Source organism: Drosophila grimshawi, unplaced genomic scaffold (assembly GCF_018153295.1).
Source record: "Drosophila grimshawi isolate 15287-2541.00 unplaced genomic scaffold, ASM1815329v1 contig_311, whole genome shotgun sequence".
NCBI classification, from domain to species: domain Eukaryota; kingdom Metazoa; phylum Arthropoda; class Insecta; order Diptera; family Drosophilidae; genus Drosophila; species Drosophila grimshawi.
Genome location: NW_025063098.1, coordinates 9100976 through 9123651, shown reverse-complemented (window position 1 = coordinate 9123651; position 22676 = coordinate 9100976). Strand labels below are relative to the sequence as shown.

At 40.4% G+C, this 22676-nt stretch overlaps 2 protein-coding genes across 2 annotated transcripts; one reads left to right on the top strand and one right to left on the bottom strand.

The window, feature by feature from the left end:
• Window positions 1-11737: 11737 nt before the first annotated feature.
• On the bottom strand, window positions 11738-12430 carry LOC6563621 (keratin-associated protein 19-2). Its single transcript, XM_032736948.1, has 2 exons — window positions 12082-12430; window positions 11738-11937 (listed from the first exon to the last, which is right to left on the bottom strand). Exons 1-2 carry the CDS (start codon window positions 12251-12253, stop codon window positions 11738-11740), a joined length of 372 nt encoding a protein of 123 aa, XP_032592839.1. The 5' UTR covers window positions 12254-12430.
• Window positions 12431-17060: 4630 nt separating this feature from the next.
• On the top strand, window positions 17061-17405 carry LOC6563622. The gene has a single exon (XM_001989891.2). It carries the CDS (start codon window positions 17061-17063, stop codon window positions 17403-17405), a length of 345 nt encoding a protein of 114 aa, XP_001989927.2.
• Window positions 17406-22676: the final 5271 nt, after the last annotated feature.

Sequence of the window (22676 nt, the reverse complement as noted above, 5' to 3'; positions counted from 1 at the left end):
GCGGAAAGGAGGCGCGTCTGTTGAAATGGCTGACGTATATGCAATACGTATACGTAATGCACCTTTGCCATGCCTTATAAAACCAACCGCATGCATATTTATCTTTAGTCAGCGCCATAGCCACAGCCAGAACAAGAACCAGCGCCAAAACTCTAGCCCTGCCACCTAAAGCACCTTTGTGGCATGCATACGCTATGTGTGTGCGTGCATGCGTGTGCACGTGTGTGCATATATATGTGTGTATGTGTGTGTATATATAAGAAATACGATATCTTAAGTGTTAAATAGGCGCTTTTGCCAAACAAACTCGCAGTCTCAGAGTTACAAACGAGGCACTGCCACCTTATCTTGCCAGCCCTGCCACGCCCACCTCGTTGCAGTTGCAGTCGTGCTCGTTGTCCTAGTCCTCGACTTGGAATTTGAGAAATACATATTTGGTAGCAAACAGAACAAAAATAGGCAAAAAAAAAACGTAGAAAAATACAGAAGAAATAAATAAAAATAAACAAACACAAATAAAAAAGGCAAAACTACGCCGCAGAAAATAAATAAAAATGCTGCTCAGTTCTGCTGCGGCGCGTCTTATGCGCACTTGAGCATATACACACACACACACACACAAACACATACACGCGTATAGACACGCATACTCATACTCATAGACAAACAGTAGAATGCAAACAGGTGCGAGCTTCCACCTCGCCAGTTTGCTCTTTTCCTCTCACACACTCTGGCTTTCTTTGGGGCGCTGCATTTTGGTAGTGCATAGATTCGGGCGCTGCTTATAATTCTACAAGAGAGTCGTAAATGTTTACTCAAGTATTTATTTATGTACTCTTACTGTCTCCCTCTGTTCCTCTGTCTGCCTCCGCATTTATTCAGTGTGTGTTTTCGTGGAATACTCAAGCGCTGAACCTGAGGGGTATATTATTTGTGTACTTGTGCAAATGACTCTGGCGAGCAGCGTAAGGAGGCTTTGTCAATGTGAACCCATTAATTTTGCACCTGGAGACCATTGTTCCTATGCAATTGCATTCTTAATGTTGATTTGTTCAATCGAATATATGCAATTGGTGCGAGTAGTTGAAAACCAATTGAAAAACACTTTCTCAAAAATAATTGTGTTTTGTTTTTTTTTTTATACCAAATATCTTAGAAATTATATGGTAAAATTTAGTCTTTGTAATTGTGAAATACATGTATGTATTTCTAATACCATAGCTGATCCATAGTTTTTATCTTATTTAAACATGTTCTGTTTTAAATTGGCATTTTATTTTTTAAAGCATACAGAATCTTTGTCAACATGGACGAATTATTTTTGCATTTGGAGACCATTATGCGTATGTGTTAGTTTTTGGTCATCGCAATAAAACTAAACTATAAAAAAGTTTCTCAAATAACTATTTCATTTGCTTCAAAATGAGTGCATATAAATGTGTCTTTCTAACTAACCATAACTTCTTTACGCAAGCTCTTTTTGAAATAAACTTCAATTTAGAGCTAGATAAATAAAATATACTACTCTGGAATGCGATTAGAAAATTAGTTTATTATTTTTTTATTTTAGAAATAATTTCTAAGCATACCACACGCGTTGCAAATTTATAAAGGCAGGCATCTTTTCTAATTATCAGAAATATATATGTTATGCCGAAAGTATGGCGATTCTCTAAAATTCAAGGCGGTATTTCTGATTGCTGAGTGTATACTCATGGGACTAAGCGGTATCTCGCTGTTGTGATTTGACAAGCACAGCAAATTTAACATTCTGGGTTATTTTTGTTGAATTAGTTTTCGCGCGCGGGTTAAATGAAAATGCATTGCCCCTATGGCTGGCATTTTTGATTTGATGTGAAGAGGAGCACACACACACACACACACACACGCACAACCACACACACTATCACAAGCGCAAGGAGCACCACAAGCACTCTCATGTTGGCACTAATGCATAAAAACAGCTACAACAAGAACATTAAACATAACAAGAACAACAACAAATACAACAACAAGAGTGCCCTGTTTGCAGCTGCATAAGGACTGCATTTTCAATTTTTTTAATGGCATATGGAAGCTGCTTCTGCCGCAGACTTTTTATGAGTGTTTTCAGCGCTGTTTTTGGCCATTAAATTGGCATTTTAAATTTTTAAATTGCATTGATTTTTGCAGTCAGTTCTTAAACATGCAACGGAGTATTATTTGCATTATTTAAAAAGAATTTGCTTTGCCAGTGTAAGTGTAATTGTAATTATGAGACATGAATTGCTGCGAATTGTTCACAATTGTTCAGCTCCCTTTGCATTTAGGAAGTGATAACAAGCTAAACTAATTAAAAATTCTCTGTTTGCCTCTTTGCTATTGAAACTTGAAAAAGGATCTAGTATTGCATGATGCTCTTGGAGCGAGAGGCGTGGGAAATTTGACACTGGCGGTTATGGACTTTTAGATTCACATTTTTCTATGCCAAATGATGCGGATTCTGCACACTCTGTAATTGAATTCTCCTTTCAAATATGAGTGTTCTTTTTTGCTTTTTTTTTTTTTTGTTTTAACGAAATTATGCTTAGTGAAAATTAATTTGCAGTGCATTGAAAATAGCATTTGACTTCGTCATGCTATGTCTTTTGAAATGTATTCAGCTGATTTTTGCCCCATGGCTCATCAAATATCCAGTCATTGGGACATTTGAAAATTGATTTAAAAAACTTTTTTAATTAATTATGATGATGTCGTGGTGTGCGGGGCAAGTCAATGCCAGCATCAAAGTCGCTTAGCCGCTATCCCATCCCCATCATCCATTTTGGTGTAGCTGCTGCCATTGATGCTGAGTTTCTGGCTTTGATGCTCTGAATGATGTTCGAGTTGGGTTTTTTTTTTCGTTCCTTATCACTGGAATGTTTGAGTTTTCACATTTCAATTTCTGGCATTTCAGAGTTCAGGTCTATTTATTTATTTTTATTTTTTAATTTTGTTTTTTAAAAACTTTTTTCCTGTCAAAGTTAAAATTAACAAAAATTGCGCCAAAGACGCTGGTTTTGGTTCTTCAACCAAGTTTTGTATTAATGAAATTGCACATACTATGTAGAACTTTCGTACATGTTTCTTTATAAACTGTCAAACTAATGGACTGAGTTTTGGCATGCCGAGTCTCTGTCTGTCCCGGGTCGGTTCACTTTCAGCATCGACTCTGCCAGTTCTATATTAGTATTCAGCGATCCCATAGTCTGTATAGACTGTTAGCCCGTTAGTGAGTCAGATGTGACTGCATGGCAGACCTGCAAATGTATTTTACAAACGCATTCATTCAGTAGTTTACTTGCCATGTGTGCAAATATTGGAGTAACTTTCTGCAGCAAAGTTTGCAAATGCATTTCAATGCATAGAAATGAATCTAATTTGTAAAATTTCATACAACAGTTGAAAAGTTATAAATGCGCAGGCACTTGCACTCTGCACACGGTTTGCCTGTCGCACCATTTCTTTCCCTGACATTGCCCCACTCCCCGCACTGATGCATCTTTTGCAACCAACCGTCCCGTCCGTCCCTTACCCATTAAATGCAAGCCACTTTCCCGATGGTTTGTTTGAAAATGTCGACAACTTGGCATGCAGATTGCAAAGTTTCAAAAAGCAGCATAAGCAGCAGCAGCAGCAGCAGCAGCAGCAGCAGCAGCAGCAGCAGCAGCAGCCGTTGCAGCAGTGGAAGCAAAGCAACCAAAAAAGCTGAGCAGATTTAAGTGGTGCTTTGTTATGCATAAATAAAATGCTTGGCAAGAAATAAGCAGCCAATGGGGGGCAAAGTCGAGCCAAAGAAGGGGGGCCAAAACATATTTTCAGTTTATTTAAAATAAATTTTACATTACTTAGCTTCAACTCAAGGGGTCACATATACAACCATACCACCATCCCATCCACATTGAAGACTCATAGCAAAATGTAATTTACGCTCAGCCCGGTTACACAAAAAAAATAGAAAAAAATAACTTGCCCTAGTCCGTATCTTGGCCTGGAACTAGGCGCAGTCGACGACAGGCAGCCAAAGACAATTTTGTTGGCACTAATTGAATGTAAATACAATTTTGCTTTGCTGTCAAGTCTTGTGTCTAGTCATCGTCGACGACAACAGCACCAGCGATGAGGAACCAGCCAGTGAGGCAACAGGAGAGGCAGGCAACTCTGTTGACTATGTTGGCGCCGCTCAACGACTCTACGTTGGCAATAAAATGAAACGAGCTGATTGTGTGCTACAAACAAGTGCAGCTGCTGCCAGAAAACTACTCCTTCATACTCCCAATACAAGCTAGTGCAGCTCCAGTTCTAGACCTGAGCTTGACTCTGGCACCGGGTCTAGGTCTGTCTTGCTTCCCGCTGAAGTTTCGTTGTAACGTTTGGCACACAGATCAAGTGCAATGCAACGTGCAAAGTTCCCAAAAAAGCGCAAAAATCAACAGTGTAAAATCTTTTATTTAGTGTCATCAAGTACAATGTTGTTCGTGTTGGTGTTGCTATTGCTGTTGCTGTTGCTGCTGCTGCTCAACTTGAAGCAACCCGCATAGAGTTTGCGTAGAAAATTTCATTTGATAAAAGCCTACAATATAATTAATAAATTGCATGCCAAAAGCAAATCCTACTTGAATTCAATATGCTCGGCAAGGGAAGTAACTTGAAGTCGGCTTAAAATGACGTTCAGATTTGGCTTTAAACTCAGTTAAAACCGAAGAACAAAGTGCGTAAAACTAGACTATAACTATTTGGTGTTGCAATGCATTGTTGGTGTAATTAAAATGACGCTTTAATTAAATTGATTTTTGTTTGTTTTTGTTTAAATTGCTTGCAAATTGCGTGTACGCAGATATTTTTTAATTAAATTATTTGCGCAATGAAATTAAGCATTGACTATAAATGCAGCAGCATCAACAAACAAGGTGAACAACAATAATCAAAAGCCAACAAAAACAGCTGTTTTATAATGTAGCCAAAGGCAAAGACCACAAGCTTATACTCATTAAAAATATACCAGAACAGGCAATACAAACATTGAGGCTCTTTATGCTAGGTGTTTATGGTGTTGTACATTCAAATGTGTTCATATTAAGTCAATATTTGCACAAAATAAAAGATTATTAGGGATTATAATCAAAAATATTAGACAACAATCCCTATTTACAATGTATAAATGAAAAGGCTGGAATAAAAATTAATTATTTAAAATCATTTTATCTTTGACTAAAGATTATGAATGTGTCATATCTTATAAGTGATCAATAAATAAATAAAAAATAATTAGCTAGGCTACATAAAACTAATGTTATAGAATCTATCGCGATTTATTGGACTAAGCAATACTGAGAACTGTTTAGGCCATGGGTAAAAATATTTAATTGTATGCAAAAGTATATAATTGGCAGAAGGAAGCCTTTCCAGCCCGAGAAAGTATATGCCTTTTTAAACGGAAGTTTGACATTCAAACTCAATATTTATTTAAGAGCTGAGTAATGGGTAATTCGTAGACGAGCTCACTCGACTACAGCCATCGTGCTTGTTCGCACCATAATTGGATTTAATTGAATTCAGGATATAATTAGAAATCTGATAACCGTACTGTGTAGTTTAGCTAAAATGTTATTATGCCAATCCATGACCGAGATCGATTAGTAATTTGATGACTTGATTAAAATTATAATAACTTTGTTAAGTTCAATACAATATGCACTTTCAATCAGGTAACCATAATTGCAGTCATGACAAATATAAGTATAAAAATTCAAATGTTCTAAAATAATTTGCATAATCGCTTTGAGTAGCTCCATACACTTTGCAGAACATTACAGGTTTCTGTTGTTGGGATTTTGGTTGCTGTGCTGTCGTTGCAGTTGTTGTTGTTAGTGACATGTCGGTAATTTGCGCACTCATCGTTTTGCTGGTTATTCATTTACGTAAAGCACTTGTGGAACTTGTAAATGTTCATTATCATTTCCCATTAGCATTCATACATGGAACGTAATTTGCGCATGCCGCTCTCTGTTGCGGACTCAGTTCACAGAATGCAGGATGCTTTGCTATTGTATGTCCTGTGACCCTATGCGCAATATTTTTGCTGCTCCCATGTGGCTATAAGCGCATCCTTATTACGAGACAAGCAATGGGAAAGAGAGAGAGAGAGAACAGCGTTACGTCGCGACGTTGCGTAATGGGCAGTTGTCTAATCAAATTATCATCAAATCATACCAAAAATTGAGTTAATTTACCCACAAAACCCGCTCCACACAGTTCATTTCACAGCGACAACGACAACGGCAACGCATAAGCGTTTGGCATTGTGGCTTTGCATTTTAACTAACATTCGCACCCATATATATACAAATGCATTTTTGTCACAGACCTAACACGCAGTGTGGGATGTAAGGGTGGGTGGCAAACAATGCGGTCAGGCGCATAAGCAAGGCTTGATTGCGTTTCCGTTTAATGAAATTTTGTGGCATGAAACGCAATAATTTGTCGCGGCTTATGTGCCGCTGGATGTTGCAGCCGCATCCAGTTTTGGGTCTGCCACTGCGGGGAGCACACAGTGGGCGGTAGATAACGGGAAAGGGGGCGGAAGAGGGACTCGTTGTAGGATTGAGTGTAACATTGCCTATGGCATCTGAGGAACTGTGAGCATTGACGCGCTTGCGTCACTTATGTGTTCCTGTTTGTGTGTGTGGGTGTGTGTGTGTGGGTGTGTGTGTGTGGGTGTGTGTGTGTGGGTGTGTGTGTTAATATTTTGTCGATTTTCGCTGCAATATTTTGTCATTTGCAAACCATTATGCATTTATTTATTATTTTCCTGTCTACTCTGTGGAATATTTGTGCATTGATTGCGTTTGTTTATGTGTAAGCCCGCTCACATGCATACATATTTTGTGACAAAATACGCGGCGTATGCGTGATATTTCGACGAACGCGTGTGTATTTTTGGGTTGCAGCACGCAAATTAAAGTGCAGAGAAGCAGAAATTCAATCTCTTATTTGGTGATTGTTTTTGTTTTTCTTTTTCTTTTATTTTCTACGTTTTTGTTTTTTTTTTTTCTGTTTCTGCTGTCAAAAGTGCCTTTATTTTCGTACTCCGGCTGTTTTGAATTAAGAAAAGCGCACGTTTTATTGTTTGTTTCAATTGCCTGACTGACGAGCAGGACGAGCGTAATCAGCAAATGTGCCAACCGAAAGAAAATTTCAGGTTTTGGCCCCGAAAGCAAAATTAGTTCAATTTGTACGAAATCAACCAAACGTTTGTTTGTATGTGTATGTGTGTGTCCCCTTGAACCAGACAAAGTAGCAGACACACAAAAAAAAAATAAAAATAAGAATAAAAAAGAAAAAGAAAAAGAAAAGAGAAAAGAGCAAAAGAGGCGACTTCAGACTAATTCTATTTAGCATTTTGCTGGACGACAACGACTTTGACGATGGCTAACTGGAACTGTTGTAGGTTTCTTTTTTCCTCTCTCTATTTTGAACGTAGCTCTTGTTCGTATCGTTCACTGTCCAGGCAAATGAACTCCGGCTAATTACTCAATGCAAATTAAAATTCATGTCAAGCAGATTGGATTATCCTCACGCAACATTAAATGTCGCGTTTAGCCAGGCATCAGGAAAGGTGCTTTTCCCTTAGCCCTTGCTCCTTTTGCGTTTCGCACAAAATGGACAACTGAAATCAAAGGAGAGAGAGGGAAAATGGCATGGGCTGGGGCGAGGACGGGGTAATGGTAGGTAACGAAGACAGCGCTCAACGCTGAGGGCGAAAACAGAGTAGAGAAATCTCTTTTGAAATGCTAATGTAAAAATTCTTTAAAGAAAATTACGCAATACATTATTTTGGTTTATTTTGCATTAAAAGTCAATTTAGTGTTAAGGCACAACAACAGCAAAAACAACAAAAAAAGAAAAGAAAACAAAAAAGTATGCGAACAGCACAACAAAAAAAGGGCATCTAAGCGGGCACCCCAAAAAACAACAACGCATCGCTTTGGCGTAAAAAGGAGCTGTAGAGCGTAAAGAGCGCAACAGGATTGGGCACGGATGCGGACACACGGACACGGACACGGACTCGGATGCGGGGCGCGGCTCTTCAGGCGTGAGCCTCGACTCGAGTCGACTCAACTTGAACCGGCCGGGCCATGACAACGCAACTAACTACAGTTTGTGTTCGGCGTAAATAACAAACGACCGAAAGTTAGCATTTTTATTTTGCATTTTAAGTTGATTTGCCGCCTGCGTGCTGTGCGTAGTGTCAACGGCATTCAGTCAGCAGACCCAAACACAGCAGACTCCCTCCAGAAGAGAAAAAAAACAAAAACAAAAAAAAACAAAAAAAAATAAAAAGAACAGCGAAACACACCCACACGTTCACATATTAAACGGCTAACAAAAAACGGGAAATGGGGAACGATGGGCAAAATATGCCTTGTACTACTTAGTTTAAAGTAGACCCGAAATATGAAATAAAGAAAAAAAGATGGTATTCGTATGCCATTAGTTTAAAGAACATGAGCATTTATAAATGGTTTCAATTTAAAATCTTTATTGATCTTTAATGCCGTGCCATAACTCTTAAATGGCTCGCTGCGATGTTCGCTCAGCCATTTAATGCAAATGGGATTATGAGCTTTAATCACTTCATTTCACAATGTGCAACAAAGGCGTTATTATGGCTACTTTGCTGCTCTTCAAGAATATATATATAAATTCTTTATATTTTAAGAATTTTTTTATACATTTTCCACCATTGTGCATTGGTGTCCTTTTTTCGTCTTATGCTTTGCGTGGGGGCGGCTGCGGCACGCTGCTCTTTATCTATTAAAACGCCTTCCAATTTGCATATTTCTGCAGCTGTAACAGCTGTCAACGCTGGACAGCGTTGATGGTGGCGTCTCTGACTGCGAAGCCGACGCCGACTGCGCAGCAGCGCATGGACTTATTGTAACAGCAAACGAGGAGCAGCTCTTAAGATAATGTACTCCCTCTCCCCCCTCAGATTCGCTATCCATCTGATGAGTGGGAGCATCTCGCACAAATTAAAGCCCTGCTCTGCAATTTCTGTACGAAAAAAAAGAGAAAAGGAACAAAACACCTTGACTGCTTTTTATGTGATCGACCTTGAGATATCCTGTATAATTTGCATTAAGCAAATGCTGTCAATAGTAACTGCTAGTCTTTGTTAAATAGCACGCTTCAAGAATCGCCAATGCAATTGCACAACTATATCATACCTCTTATGCTAGTTTCTGTAGGTGCAGGGCATGATGCGTTTGTCCAGTGCTATTAATGGCCTATATAATGCATGGCATATTAATTGTGCATATATGCGGCACAGCCATCCAATTTGGCCGTCTATTGATTGTGCACTTGTATTGTGTAAGTTTTCTTCCTTCCTTGAAATTGTAATGGAAACAAAAGGAATGCTTAAATTGTTTACTGTTTGCGTACTTTTTGTGTTTGCGGAAGGGCATTGTACAGTCCGAGGAGCGGACTTTTTTATTTCACTTCGTTTTATTGTGTTTCGCTGTTTGGCTTGTTATGCTGTCGCATTACCTACATCAAGTGTCACTTTAAAACGCATTTTTCTTTCTCTAAGCCTCCCCATACCCTCAGCGTTTGAAGTGTTGCTCAAAGCTGTCGCCACTGTGCTTATCCAAGGGCCATTGCTTGATTGTTCCCGTTCAGTGCTGGCTGCGAAGCGTTACTTGTAAACAATTCCATGCACATTAAGTTCCAATTAAGTAACATTCCAGCCAAATCGCTGACTGGCCGGACACCGTTGTATACGTAAATTGTGGTTTGTTTGGTTTTCGGGGTGATGGCCGATTGCTTTGTTAATATTAATTTGTCATTAATTTGAACGACATTCAGCTTACGAGCCGCTCGTTTAAAATGCATTGATAAGCCAAGTGGCCAATGGCTGCCAGCCAATGTATTATCCAACACACAGCCATCAGCCATCAGCCATCAGATAAATTTAATGCGCTTTAAACTGTTTGGCTACGGCTTTGCTTGCGGACTGGGCTGTCTTTGTATGAGCTTCTGCATCAGCTCCTTGGTCGGTCCTTTTCAAAACTAAACACAACTGTTGCTTGCGCATTTGCACGCTCAAAGGGTGCGAGGTTTTTGGTTGAGGCCTGACCTCGACCGCTTTCTTCTCATCTTAACCTGTCTGTTGTGCCATCAGTTAACGGCCAATCTGTTTTAATACCCTACAATATTAATATTGCACAAGGTCTCTTGATGCATTAGGCATTGAAGTAACTTATAGGCATTAAGCATTTATTTTGTGTATGTATCAAATGCGAATCCAAATTATTGTTTTTCCACTGAAATCCTAATGTAAAAATTTGCCTAATATACAATAGTAAACTCTGAAAGGCTTAAGTCTCGAATGCCAATACATTTTACCTAATGCTACTTTGTACAAGCTTCCGTGTTAACAAATAGCAAACAGTCCAAAGCCACCCGTTGGCCATATACCGTAAGAATGTATAAAGCTTATACAGTCTATCAGCACCACAGCAGCCATTCAGTTTGCCAGTCAGTCAGCCAGTGAACCAGTGAGCCACGCAATTCCAGCTTAGTTTTTTTTTCGGCTTTCATCTTTCTGGTTAGCAACGCACAAAAAAGCAAATGTAGAATGTTTTCAATGCAGCAGCAACTCAAAGCTTTATAAAAGGGACCACTCTGCTACCTTTGAATAGGGTAAAAAGGTGTTATCTGATTGCCATTTTAAACACAGCAGGCGGCGAGGGCATTTGAAAGCCGTTGATAAACAAATACGTTCACATATATAAAAAGTTAACTCACATGAATGGACCATTCACTGGACATGGCGTTAAAAAATTGCGCACAAAGTATTTATTTGTAAGTGGCGTGTCGAGGCAACTAATTGCAAATATTTTTTTTTTAAATATATTTTCAACACAAAATAGGGCAACCTAAAGGATAGTTTAGAATTTAGATACGTTATAAATTTAATTTTTCATTTTGATAAATTGAAATGTTTAGCACACTTTTTGACTGAACTATTTTCTGTATTGAACGTTCGTGACATTTTAGAACCTCTGGCTGCAATCATTTAGTGAGGGTATCGTTTATCTGTCAATACCCATAGAGTCTGGCACTAGTCGCTATTTTACTTATTTTTCAATTGGTTCATCTGGCTTTTACCAACTGTGTTTACCTACACTGAGCGAGACAAGGCTGTGCAACGGTGCGTATGAGCAATGCGACTTGTTTAAAGTCACTATAATTAAATGGCACTACAACGACAAGATAATGACGCTCTGCTGGAGTCTTGCTGACAGTGCACTGTCGCAGTATCGGTAATTAAAATCTAAAAAGGTTGCAGCTCTTAATGTCCTGTCTGGCCCTGCAACCACGTACCCCATTCCCATCCTCGAAGTAACCTGCTGGCACACAGTGCTATTTGCTTAAGCTGTAGCTATCGTGTTCTGTGTGCCACAACTGAGTGCACTTGTTAACGTTCAGGTTGGCAAATAATGAGGTGAGCCACACGAGCTTTTAATGAATGAAAGCGATTATCGTTTTGAGTCGCAGAGCAATAAAGCGAGTCAAAGGAACAAGTCTAAAAGATACACTCAGCTGGACATTGGGTAAATACCCAGCGAAAAGCAGACAAAGTCAAACATTTCAACGTAGTTTTACATCAAAAAGTTATATACATATATATTTCGATTGACAAGTTGATTTTTTACATGAATGGTGAAAGTCCGATGCCGCCGTAACCACCATAACCACCATAAGGGCGATTATAATATCCCCCATATGATGAGTAAGGATAACGTGAGCCATATCCGCCATATCCTCCATATCCGCCTAATCCACCGTATCCACCATATCCTCCATAGCCTCCATAGCCTCCATAGCCTCCATATCCTCCATATCCAATACCTCCAACGCCTCCAATACCGCCAATGGCACCGCCATAGCCGCCGCCATAGCCGCCGCCCAAGCCACCTAATGCATTGCCATAGCCGCCATATCCACCGCCATAATTCGGATAGCCTCCATAGCCTCCATAGCCACCATAGCCACCGTAGCCTCCGTAGCCTCCATAGCCACCGATTTGTCTCGCAAAACGTGCTCCGCTGGCCGTCTGTGCCTGCGGCAGATCCTCATCCTGCTTGAGGGGCTGGCCAACTGTTGCGTCCAAGTAGCAGGCGACGATTAGCAGCGCATATAATCCAAGGGAGGCGCAGTTCCGCATATTGCCGGTACTCCTTAAGCTGTTTACCTAGCGAGCTGCTTGAACTTGAGCTAATATATATTTGTGGATAGCTGTATTGTTTGGGGGAGGTATGTATGTGGATAACACCCGTGCGCCTTGCGGTGGCTGTTGTGGTTGCGTTTCTGGTGTCGTGCGGCCAACTGTGACCTGGCCAGCGAACGTTTTGCCCATTTATAGCTTAAGAACTTTGCGCATAAAATAGAAACTTTTGTTTCTCTTTTTTTGCTTGTTAGCAAAATGAGACGCTAATGTAAACGTCATAAAACAAACTATTTAAATATGCGATTGCGGCCAAAATGGAACAAAAAGCCAATTCATATGACCAGCTAACAGCCAACAGGCAACAGCTACCAGCTACCAGCTACCATCTACCAGCTACTAGGTACTTGTAGCAGGGCTATTGCCAACGCCATTAGGCCACACGCTAAGTGGCGTTCATGAAATCGAATGGCTCAGTGGATGTTTAAAGAGCAAAACATTTCACTTTGCGGACAGGTGGCAGTGGTGGCAGTGGTGGGTGGGGACAAAAGTAACTTCGACTTCAACTTGCACCTTCAGTTGGTGCCTCTCTTTCCAGTGGTGCCTGCGGTCAGGTAAGCTGTGTGAATGTGCTAATTTCATTTGAAGGTTGGTTATGCTATTGACCAGGCCAAGACCCCTGGACCGACACCAACACCAACAACACCGCACACACGCACACATGCACACGTCATAAGCTTCAACTTTTGGTGCGTAAGTGTAAATTGCTGTTTGTTGTTTGTTGCTGTTATTGTTGTTGTTGTTGTTATTGTTATTGTTGTTGTGGTCGTTGTTTGTTGGTGTTCGTTCATGTTAGTGTTGGTGTCGGTGTTGCTGTTATTGTTGCTGTTGTTTGCCTATTTGCCAGTTTGTTTGTTCGCATGTTTGCTTTTGTTTGGCTAGCTGTTTGTTTTATGCGCGGCTCGACCATTAACAATGCTCGATGGCTCTATGCCTCTTTGCCTCTTAGCCGCTCGTCGCGTGTGCCACGTTCTGTGTGCTATGCTTTCTCTTCTTTATTTCTTGCAAAATTCTTGTGGCTTAAGCCAAATCCAAATTCTCATCATACTCATTAATTTATGCAAGACTGAGAAATTTAAAGTCCAGCATGTCGTTGTTTGTTCAAATTAAAACGCTTTTAGCCAGTTCAAATTGTGGTTTAATTGAACATCGCTGCTGCACATTTTCCAGAGTCCAAGCCAATTGTTTGCAAGCCGATCCTATAGGGCCGCATTCAGCCGCCGCATAAATTAACGCACCGTAAAAAATCAGCTTAAATTAAAAGTGCATGAAAGTTGTGGTCTGCCAAAAAAAGGTCAGCAAAAGTGAATAAAACTAAGAGAGTGGAAACAGGTAAGAATGATGTAGGTGAGAGAGCTCGACTGGGAGATACCCTGGACTCTCGAGCCAATCCAGGTACAGAAAACTAAAACAAACGAAGACAGTGTTTCTTATCCGATCCTAATACAATTATCAACTATATAATAATTTGCAAAAGCCTTTAAAATTGTGGTTTGTAATGTTATCGGAGCTTGATAGGTATCGATATTCGCGAAACGCGGTTAGTTATCGATAAATGTAGTACTTATGTTAAAAAATGAATCTATTTTGCAGATAATCAGTCTCTGTTAAATATCTCACGTTTTACAATTTTATAAAATCGGCATTTAACAGTTTTTAAAGCGCAAATGACAGCTGCAAGGTGGGCGAAAAATTTATTCTCCCTTTTTGTGGCCCCCTTTTTTTTAGGTACGTTGTTGTTGCTGCCTCAGGCGAGTTGGGACACTCTCCAATTGCGTGGCCCGTTTAAATAATCATAAAAAATACAAAATGCTTTTAATAGGTTTATTTTTGTCTTATTTTCTGAAGTTCGAAGTGCCAAATGAAAGAAAATTAATTTGTTTTTGCGTTGCAAAGAAATCAAATATAAAGAGGCGATGGACTGCCTTTTATGTTATTAATGCTAATGATTTTTCTATATCATTTTGGTGATAAAAGAACAAATTGTATAAGTATAAGAAGTGGTTATAAGAATTGAAAACTGCCTGAAAACGATTAATTCCTTGTTACTGCAGACGGCGAATTCATTTTCTTTGACTTGTTTCTCTTGTTTCAATCTCACACACAAAATACAATTTAATTAGCAAATTGTCTGAATAAAAATTTGTTTAAAAAGTGCGTCATAAAATTATGGAAAATATTGAGATATTCTTGCAAGCGATTTTATAGGTTGCCATTCTTACATTAATTTCGAGCAAAAATCATGTTTCTGAATTTAAATTCAGTATTCAGTATTTTAAAGGCCAAACTGTTATCAAATCAGTATTGCTTCTGACAGCTTTTATACTAAGTAGTTTCATTTCAGCTGGATGACGTCTGAAAGCCATAAAAGGCCAACAAACAAAACTTTATATATATAATAAAGACCTATTTAAAATTGAGCTTCGTTATTAGAGTTATTTTAAGCCAGTTTGTCGGTTGTGCACAATGTACTCCATTGCAAGTTTAGTTTTAGCTTGAAATCATAATTATTTTGATTTTATTCTCAAAGCTACCTATCTTGACAGGAGTCATGTGGAAGATGTTGAAGTTTCTTGCTGGCAGTCAGTTTAGCAAGCACTTGACCAGCTGCCACCAATGAACTGGGGTAAAACTTAACGGGCTTGTCTGGCTGTCTAATAAGTTTCCGTTATTATTATAGACCATGCTATTGTTGTTGTTCACGCTCAGCTAGACAGTTAATACAAAATTGGGTACGCTGTGTATTCATTTAATTTGGGAGTGCTAGTGCTGCTATGTTTATGCCTGGCCGAAAGTTTACGCAACCTTAGCCAAACCACTTCTAGTTTTATGGTCTCCTAACGTTTAGCCAGAGTGTTCCCGAATTCATATAAATTGCCTGTCCATGACGTTTAGATCCTCTGGATGTGAGCACAAACTTTTTGGCCATTACAACTTGGCCAAAGAACCTATGATGCTGCTGTTAACAATTGCATGTGTGTGGTCGAAAAATGAAGCAACATTCAGTGAATTGAATTTGTTTTTGACTTAAAATACATAGAACTAAAGTAGGACTTCCAGCTGTCTAGCAGCAAAGCTGAAGCATATTTGAGACAATTGCTTTTGTTCATTTCGTTCGGCTTAGAAATACTTCGAGTACCCCAAAATTAAATAAATGCTGCTATTTATAACAATAAAATAAATTGCACCTTATCTCAGTTTCAGTCTTAAATGGCCTCTTGACTTTTCCAAGCAGCCGTTTGTCGATAAAGATTAAATGTCGGCTATTAAATTTCTTATTTTGACAAGCGTACTTTATTGTTAAAAAATTAACTCGGCTTTAAACTTACGCCTTTTGTTATCAAAGGACGACGCACACAAGCACAGGCTGTCCGGTTACCTCCACGTCCAAGTGCCTTCGTCCTCCCACTCACATTTTTAAAAGTTTTTCACAGCTCGATGTGCGACGGCTGCTTTGAGGAGCAAAAAAATTCTTTCTTATTGAAGCTATGGCAAGCATTATCAAGCAACATTTTCTGAAAGTTTTCATGAATAAATGCTTGATATGCAGCTAAGACCATGTTTGAAAAAATACAAATTGTTTATATATTCTTGAGCGACATTAAAAGTTGATAACAAACAAGACTCTATATGTAAATAGCTGGCCTTGGGCGTTAGAGTGTGAAAGTAGCTTGACTTTTACTTCGCCATGTTATATATTTTATTGAAGGCGTGTCTCAATAAATCTGCAGCACCTCTATGCCAATACTGGAAACGTTTGCCTTGACGGGGCCCAAGCAGCTGACAGCATCAGCCAAAAGCCGTTCTAACTGATTATCCTTGTTGGCCGAGAAGGTCTCTTAAGCAGCATCAGTAACAGCAACAGCAGCAGCTGATTGATTTGTTATTGAAAATATTAGGCCTGGCCAGAAACTGGAGTCGATTTCGGGAAATGGGGCGGAGGAAAAAACGTGCTGTTGGATACGCTTGAAACTTTTATAACTTTATGAGGGCGTTGTAATTTGATATCGCAAAGTTTTTTATTGCCTTTTATAGGCTTATAATTTGGCCGCGATACTGTTGCTGTTGTTGTTGCCATTGCTGTTGCTGTTGCTGTTGAAGCTATTGCTGGCTTTGTTGTGGCAGCCAAAGCTGCCTGATATCGCCCACAGGGCGTATGCTTGTTGTGGCAGCATTTTGTTTACACGTTATTTATGGCTTATAAATACGAGTACGTCTGTTTGTAAGCATGTATCATTTGCGTTCGAGGGCTCTCGGGGACTGGCTTTGGAAATTGTAAACAACTTACATGCGGCCTGTGCACACGAAATCTCTTAATGAGCATTAGAATTGGCATAATGCTGACAATGAAATTGCGTATACGCATAATTGGATTAGTGGTCCATGTACTGAGCTGCTTGTTGTTATTGCTCTGGCTACTGTTGTTGCTCTCCTCATTTCTACGACATAATTAGCAGCGACTCAGTCCCAGAACAGGTTATATATGTCATGCGGCAAGCTTTTTGTTGATTTTGGCAGCAACACAGCAGCAGCACGAGTCTATTTAGAAGGAAGCTGATATTCGCTTCAGGCACTTTTAGGGGATTTTTCTTGGCCATTTGATTACGCTCAGGAAATTTAATTGCTCGAAAGGGTCAGCAGCTCGTTAAGAATTAACAGTCATGCCCCTGCGTTTCTATATAAAGAGTCAGGTCGGGTATTGTGCTCGTTTTAGTATTGCTGACGCGGTTCCCCATAGCAAAGAGCAATGAGCGTTTTTCATTTATATCTAATAGTGTTAAGTGCTTTGTTTTTGCCAATGTTGGCAGCAACCAGCACCAGCACCAGCACCAGCACTCGCACTCCACGAGCGGAAATGAAGCAACTGAAGCAACTGTTGGCGGATGTAAATCAGACAACGGATCAGCAGGAGATGCCGGCTTTACGCTTCGCCAGGCAGTTAGGCAATGCTCGGCGGTTCGGCGGTGGCGGATTTGGAAGGCTTCGACAACGGTTACCCTTTGGTGGCGGCAGGTTACCTTTCCGTGGTGGCCGGTTACCTTTTAGAGGTGGCCGTCGTCGTTTTCCGCAGCAATTTGGATTTTTTGGCTAAATGACACAAATTTTTTGTATGTATTTGATAAGATCAAAAGCAGTTAAAAAACTCAATTTGTAGCAATTTTATTATAACAATATAAAACCTGTTTAGTGACATCTAAATACAAATTAACATAAATGCCTTAAAGTCAGCCCGGGTCTTAAAGTGTATTATTACTACTGGAGCGCCAAAGATTTCCCATAAGAAGCGCGCCACAATTTGTCTGTGTTTGACGTATGCTTCTAGTTGGCTTTGGATGGATAAGCGGATGCTGATTCACAGGAGCGTGTAATATTCAATGCAGAAGAGGACAAGTCACAGCAAGAGGACACTCTTGAGTGAGTACGTTGTCAAGGCTTTGGTTTCTTTGGTTGCTTTGGTGGCTTTGGCGGCTTTGAAGGTGGGCGCTCTAGATATGATGAATTGGGATTCGGTGAATTTATTGGATTTGGGTTCAGATGATATGGACCAATTCGATATGGATACGCTCCCGTGATATGTATAACAATCTCAATGTTTAAAATGCCCTTTAGTTAAAACAAAATAAAGCCAAGCTAATAAAAGCCAGTAATGCATCAACGGGTTAATGTTGGGGCTCACAAGCGAATGGAGCTGCTGGCGCCGGTAGAATTTTTATTTCAAATCACGTTGAGTGGCACAGGACAAGAAACTTAATCAGCAATGTTAACGATGTCAGATGGAATCGCTGGCTGGCAGCCTGTGCCATAAAACGCGTTCGTTCCGAATCCTGCTGCCTTATTTTTTTCTAATTCATATGCGTTTCAAGTTTTAATTACGTGGTGGAAAAAAAGAAATGAAAAAAGAAAAAAATAAGCAAACAAAAAACAACAACAAGAACGAGAACGAGAATGGCTATCTGGACGTCTTCTGACTTGGCTTGACTGACAGCGAAGCAGACAGGCAGGCTGCGTTGCACCAACATGAAAACAACAAAATACGCCCAATCAGCGCAACAAGAGCGGAAGCAACACACGCAGACACAGATACAGCTACGAATACGAGCAGAGATACAGAAACAGATACAGATACAGATACAGATACACATACAGATACAGTTACAGTTACAGTCACAGACGCCAGGCAAAAAAGGGCGAAAAAATTAAGTAGCGAAATCAGCGGGCTATATAAAAATAACAAGCAAAAAAAAGTAACATAAATATATATTCGAGAGTATTCGTCTGGGCAATACCCTGTATTCAAATGAAAGTACATAAACCTTATTTTGTAATTGAAGATGGGTCTTCCAAGCATTTACAGGGTATATTGTAGAGAGAAAAAAAAGTACCAGAGGGTAGAACAGAGAAGTAAAGCACAATATGAAACAAGGAAGAACAGAAGGCTAACAGGATAAAGGCGTTGCATGCCAAGGATTATCTGTAGCAAAGAGAGAAAGAGAATCTGGCATCACGAATACAAGAAAAATGGTAGCACGCAAAATTGTGAACTCACTTGACGTGGCTCATTCTGGTTGAGATGTCTGCTTCTCCATCTCTGGCACTTCACCAACACACATCTGGCTGGGAACACACAGACTACCACAACCATGCACACACACACACACACACACACACACACACACACACACACACACACACACCCGCAGACACACACCCAGCAATTGGAAACGGCATGACGACGTTGTTTGGCGTTGACGGGCTCGTCTGTGGCACCGCTGCTTAGCTGCGTGTACCGACCAAATCTGCGTGCCAGAAACAGCAATAGCAATGGCCATGAGATGAGAAATAAAACACACAAGATTTGGCCAACAGCATAAATATGCAGAAGGCAATAGCAGCAGCTGGCAAAATCGCAACTGACACAGCTGCAATCAGGTCTACTCAAGCAAACCTCAGAGCATTCGACTGTGCGTGTGCCTCGTGTTGTCCGCCTTGCCGGAATGGGCCACAAAATGTGTTCGTATTAATTAACAACTACAGTGATGTGTACCAATGGCTGGCTGGCAGCTCAACTTGCCTGGTCAGGAGCGGATGCTTGAATGGTTATCGCATAGTTTGATAGACCGTACGACGCGAGTGGATTTATCTGCCTGCTTATAATTATCGCTCCCAGCTATACTCGTCAATTTCTTTTCATGATTATGCCTGAATAAATACTTCAATTACGCTTTGCCAGTTAATATTTTTGTGCAACAAGGCCAGAGGGTTTTAAAGTTCATTTGCTATTTTGCTCTTAGCACTTAGTTGCACTATTGCCAATGCCACATGTCAAAATAAACTTATTTTGAAATTTTATAGGCATTATTAGACAGGTAAATAAATGAAACATATATTGAATTGAATTAGTCAGTAATATGTGATCTTTTTAACTTGAAATAACAATATTATGCTGAGTGTGTCTGTATTTGTACTTTCCATTGTTATGTTTAATTGTATTTTCGTTAATGATATACAAGTACAAAGAATAAAATAAACACATAAAGTGTGTGAGAGAGAGAGAGAGAGAGAGAGGGGGAAAGACAGCAATTGAAATCTGAAGAGGACGAAAAGTTTGCTATTTGAAAAATCTAGAGAAAATCCCTAATTAAACAGTTTGTCAGTAATGCAAATAAACTTTGTTTAACTTTTGCGTACCGCTAACGACAAGACAGGGCACAAAGAGGAACGCCTTCCGCTGCACTCTCTAACCGCTGCTGGTTGCTTATTATTTTCACTTTTTTGGACTGAACACACAAAAATGTAATTATTAAAAAATTATGCTAAACACGCAATAAAAACTTGGTAAGAAAAAATTAACGAAAAAGTCTAAGTCCAAGTCCAACCGACCTCACGGTGTGAGGGAAAACATAGCAAAAAATAACAACGAAACCAAAAAAATACAAAAATAAAATGAAGAGAAAAATGTATTTATAAAAGGCAAACGGTCAAGTAATTTCTTCTTTTTATTTTTGTTGCTACGTTGTGTTACTTGCCCGCATAAGAGAAAAGAAAACGAGAAAGTAACAAGAACAAAATTAACAATTGTTAATTTGAAAATTGCACACAAATGCGTAATGTGAAAGTTTTTGCGTCCCATGCACAGTGTTGGACTTGGGCGCCGGCTCTCGACTGGGCCACTTGTTAAGTGTTAATGAAATAATTATGCCAACTTTTGCTGAGGCTGTGGCGGTGCACATGACCGCCCATTCACACCACCATCAAATACATATATATATATATATATAAGTAAAAATATGTATGTACATATACATATACATATACATACAAAAGCCTTGTGGGGGCGGACAGCCTACTCGTGGCCACTTCAGTTTTATTGTGTGCCTCCCCCAGCGCACAATGAAGTGTGAGTTTTGGCCCCTACTTGGCCCCCAAACTTGCGTCTCTTTCAGTTGGGCACTTCTTCTTTTTTTTTTAATTCGATAAACTGCCCTCTAAAGACATCGGGCGTCCAAAGTCGACAACGCCGACAATGATGTCGACCTTGGGCTGAGGCTGCGCCCAAAAGCAGGCAACGCTTTTGTGCTCACGAGACCCCCCGACGTCTAAGCCGCTTAATTACAATAAGTTGGGCCTGCGGGTGCTGCCTGCTATTTACTTAAGACGCGAAAATGTGATTAACAAGTGTGAAAAGCCGTTTGGCTCCGGCTTGCAATCTACTCTTATTTTTATTTCATTTAATTTTATTATATGGTGTCTTCTTCAGACAACTTTTCGATTTCTTTCGGAAGTTTCATTTTGCTTGAATAACTTTAATTGATTTAGTTAGTGTGTGTGTCTGTGTGTGTGTGTGTGTGGGTGTGTCTTTTGTGTGTGTGTGTGTGTGTGTGTTTTGAAGTGCGAGTGTGCGAGCATTCAATTACTTAAAAATGGCATGCCAAAGTGTCGGGGAGTTTGACTTAAAAATTAGCGCAAGTTTGGCCCGCTTTAAAAGCGGCGACAATGCAGGACAAAGTTGCTGCCACAAAGTTTTGGTGGCGTGGCCTGCGCGCCACATGCATCATTATCAAGCCCAATGACAGGTGTGCGCATGCCAATTTGAGCAGCTCTAATTGAATTTAGTAAACTATATATGTATGTGTGTGTGTGTGTGTGTGTTTGTGTGTGTGTTTTTATCTGTATATGTGTTTGCCTGACTGCTGTCTGTTGCTTGCTGTCTGCACTCGACTGTCGACTGCCGACTGTCGACTGCGGGATTTTGGGCGCGCTGCTGGAAACTTTCACGCTGTCATTGTAATACACACCTTATCAGACCGGTTGCCCGCCTCCATTTCGGTGGTTCATTGTTTTGTTTTGTGTTGTTGGTCTTGTACGAGCTGATGGAACTGGCTGGCTGTATTCTGGAACTGTATACTGCAGGCTGCGTGTCGGGCAAATCCCAGGCAAGCTGTTTCACCCGCCTGCCGCTAACGCCGCCAAACAATTAACGTTAATGGATCATGGTAACTTTTTCGCCTTTTTCCACTATGCAATCCCAGCGGTGCGTGTAAACTGGCGAAAGTAGCAAAAGCAACAAACTGCGGCCCACAACGGAGTCACGAAGCAGCGGGGGTGCGTGGTGTATTGCCGGAGGGGACGAAGAAGCTCAGCATTGCTATCAAAAAGACTGCTCCCGGCGTTCGGTATGTGAGAGGCGGTGCCACTGGTTGTGTGTCGGTGCCTCGCCGTTAGACTGGCAAGCAAGACGTCTTTCGACACCGTTACCAGTCTTGCCAACTTTTCTGCTGTCTTTTGCTGTTTTGCGTGCTCCTTCTACAAGTTTCTGCCACTTTTCACTTTTTCTTTTCTTTTACTTTTCGATTTGTGGAGCGAGCGAATGAATGAGCGAACGAGCGAGCAGCTCGCTCAACTTTTAACACACTCAAGTGTCGTAATTTTGGCTGCTTTTTCGCACACAAAACAATATTAATGCTGGTAGTTTATAGGTGGGACGGGGCGGGGAGGGGAGGCAAGGTGCGGCAGATGAAGTGGGGCGTGTTGTGCGGAAACGTAGAAATGTGTGGGTGGCGTGGGTTTCGCACGGTTTTGACTTGCCGAAGGCCGGCCACCCAATAGAAGTTAAATGAAAAGTTTTGCTTGCGCTGCAAACACGTCGCTTCCTGTCGTCTGCCGCTTTTGCTATGCGTCGTTGATTTTGCTGACTGACTTTTAGGCTTCGAGTCAAGTTGCTGTGCACACACAAGCTCACACACACACACACACCCACGAACAGAATCAGCAACGCACTAGGGGCGTATGCGTGTATACACATGTAGGCAATAGAGGAATGTATGCCAACTATTGAGCATGTTCTCAACCGGCATCGTTGGCG

What these genes read in the sequence shown, in the direction of transcription:
- LOC6563621 (XM_032736948.1), bottom strand. Translation starts at nt 12,253, where the DNA reads ATGCGGAACTGCGCCTCCCTTGGATTATATGCGCTGCTAATCGTCGCC. An exon ending in TGGAGGCTACGGAGGCTACG is followed by an intron (nt 11,938 to 12,081) that starts GTGGCTATGGTG and finishes GAGGCGTTGGAG; the next exon opens with GTATTGGATATGGAGGATAT.
- LOC6563622 (XM_001989891.2), top strand. Translation starts at nt 17,061, where the DNA reads ATGAGCGTTTTTCATTTATATCTAATAGTGTTAAGTGCTTTGTTTTTG.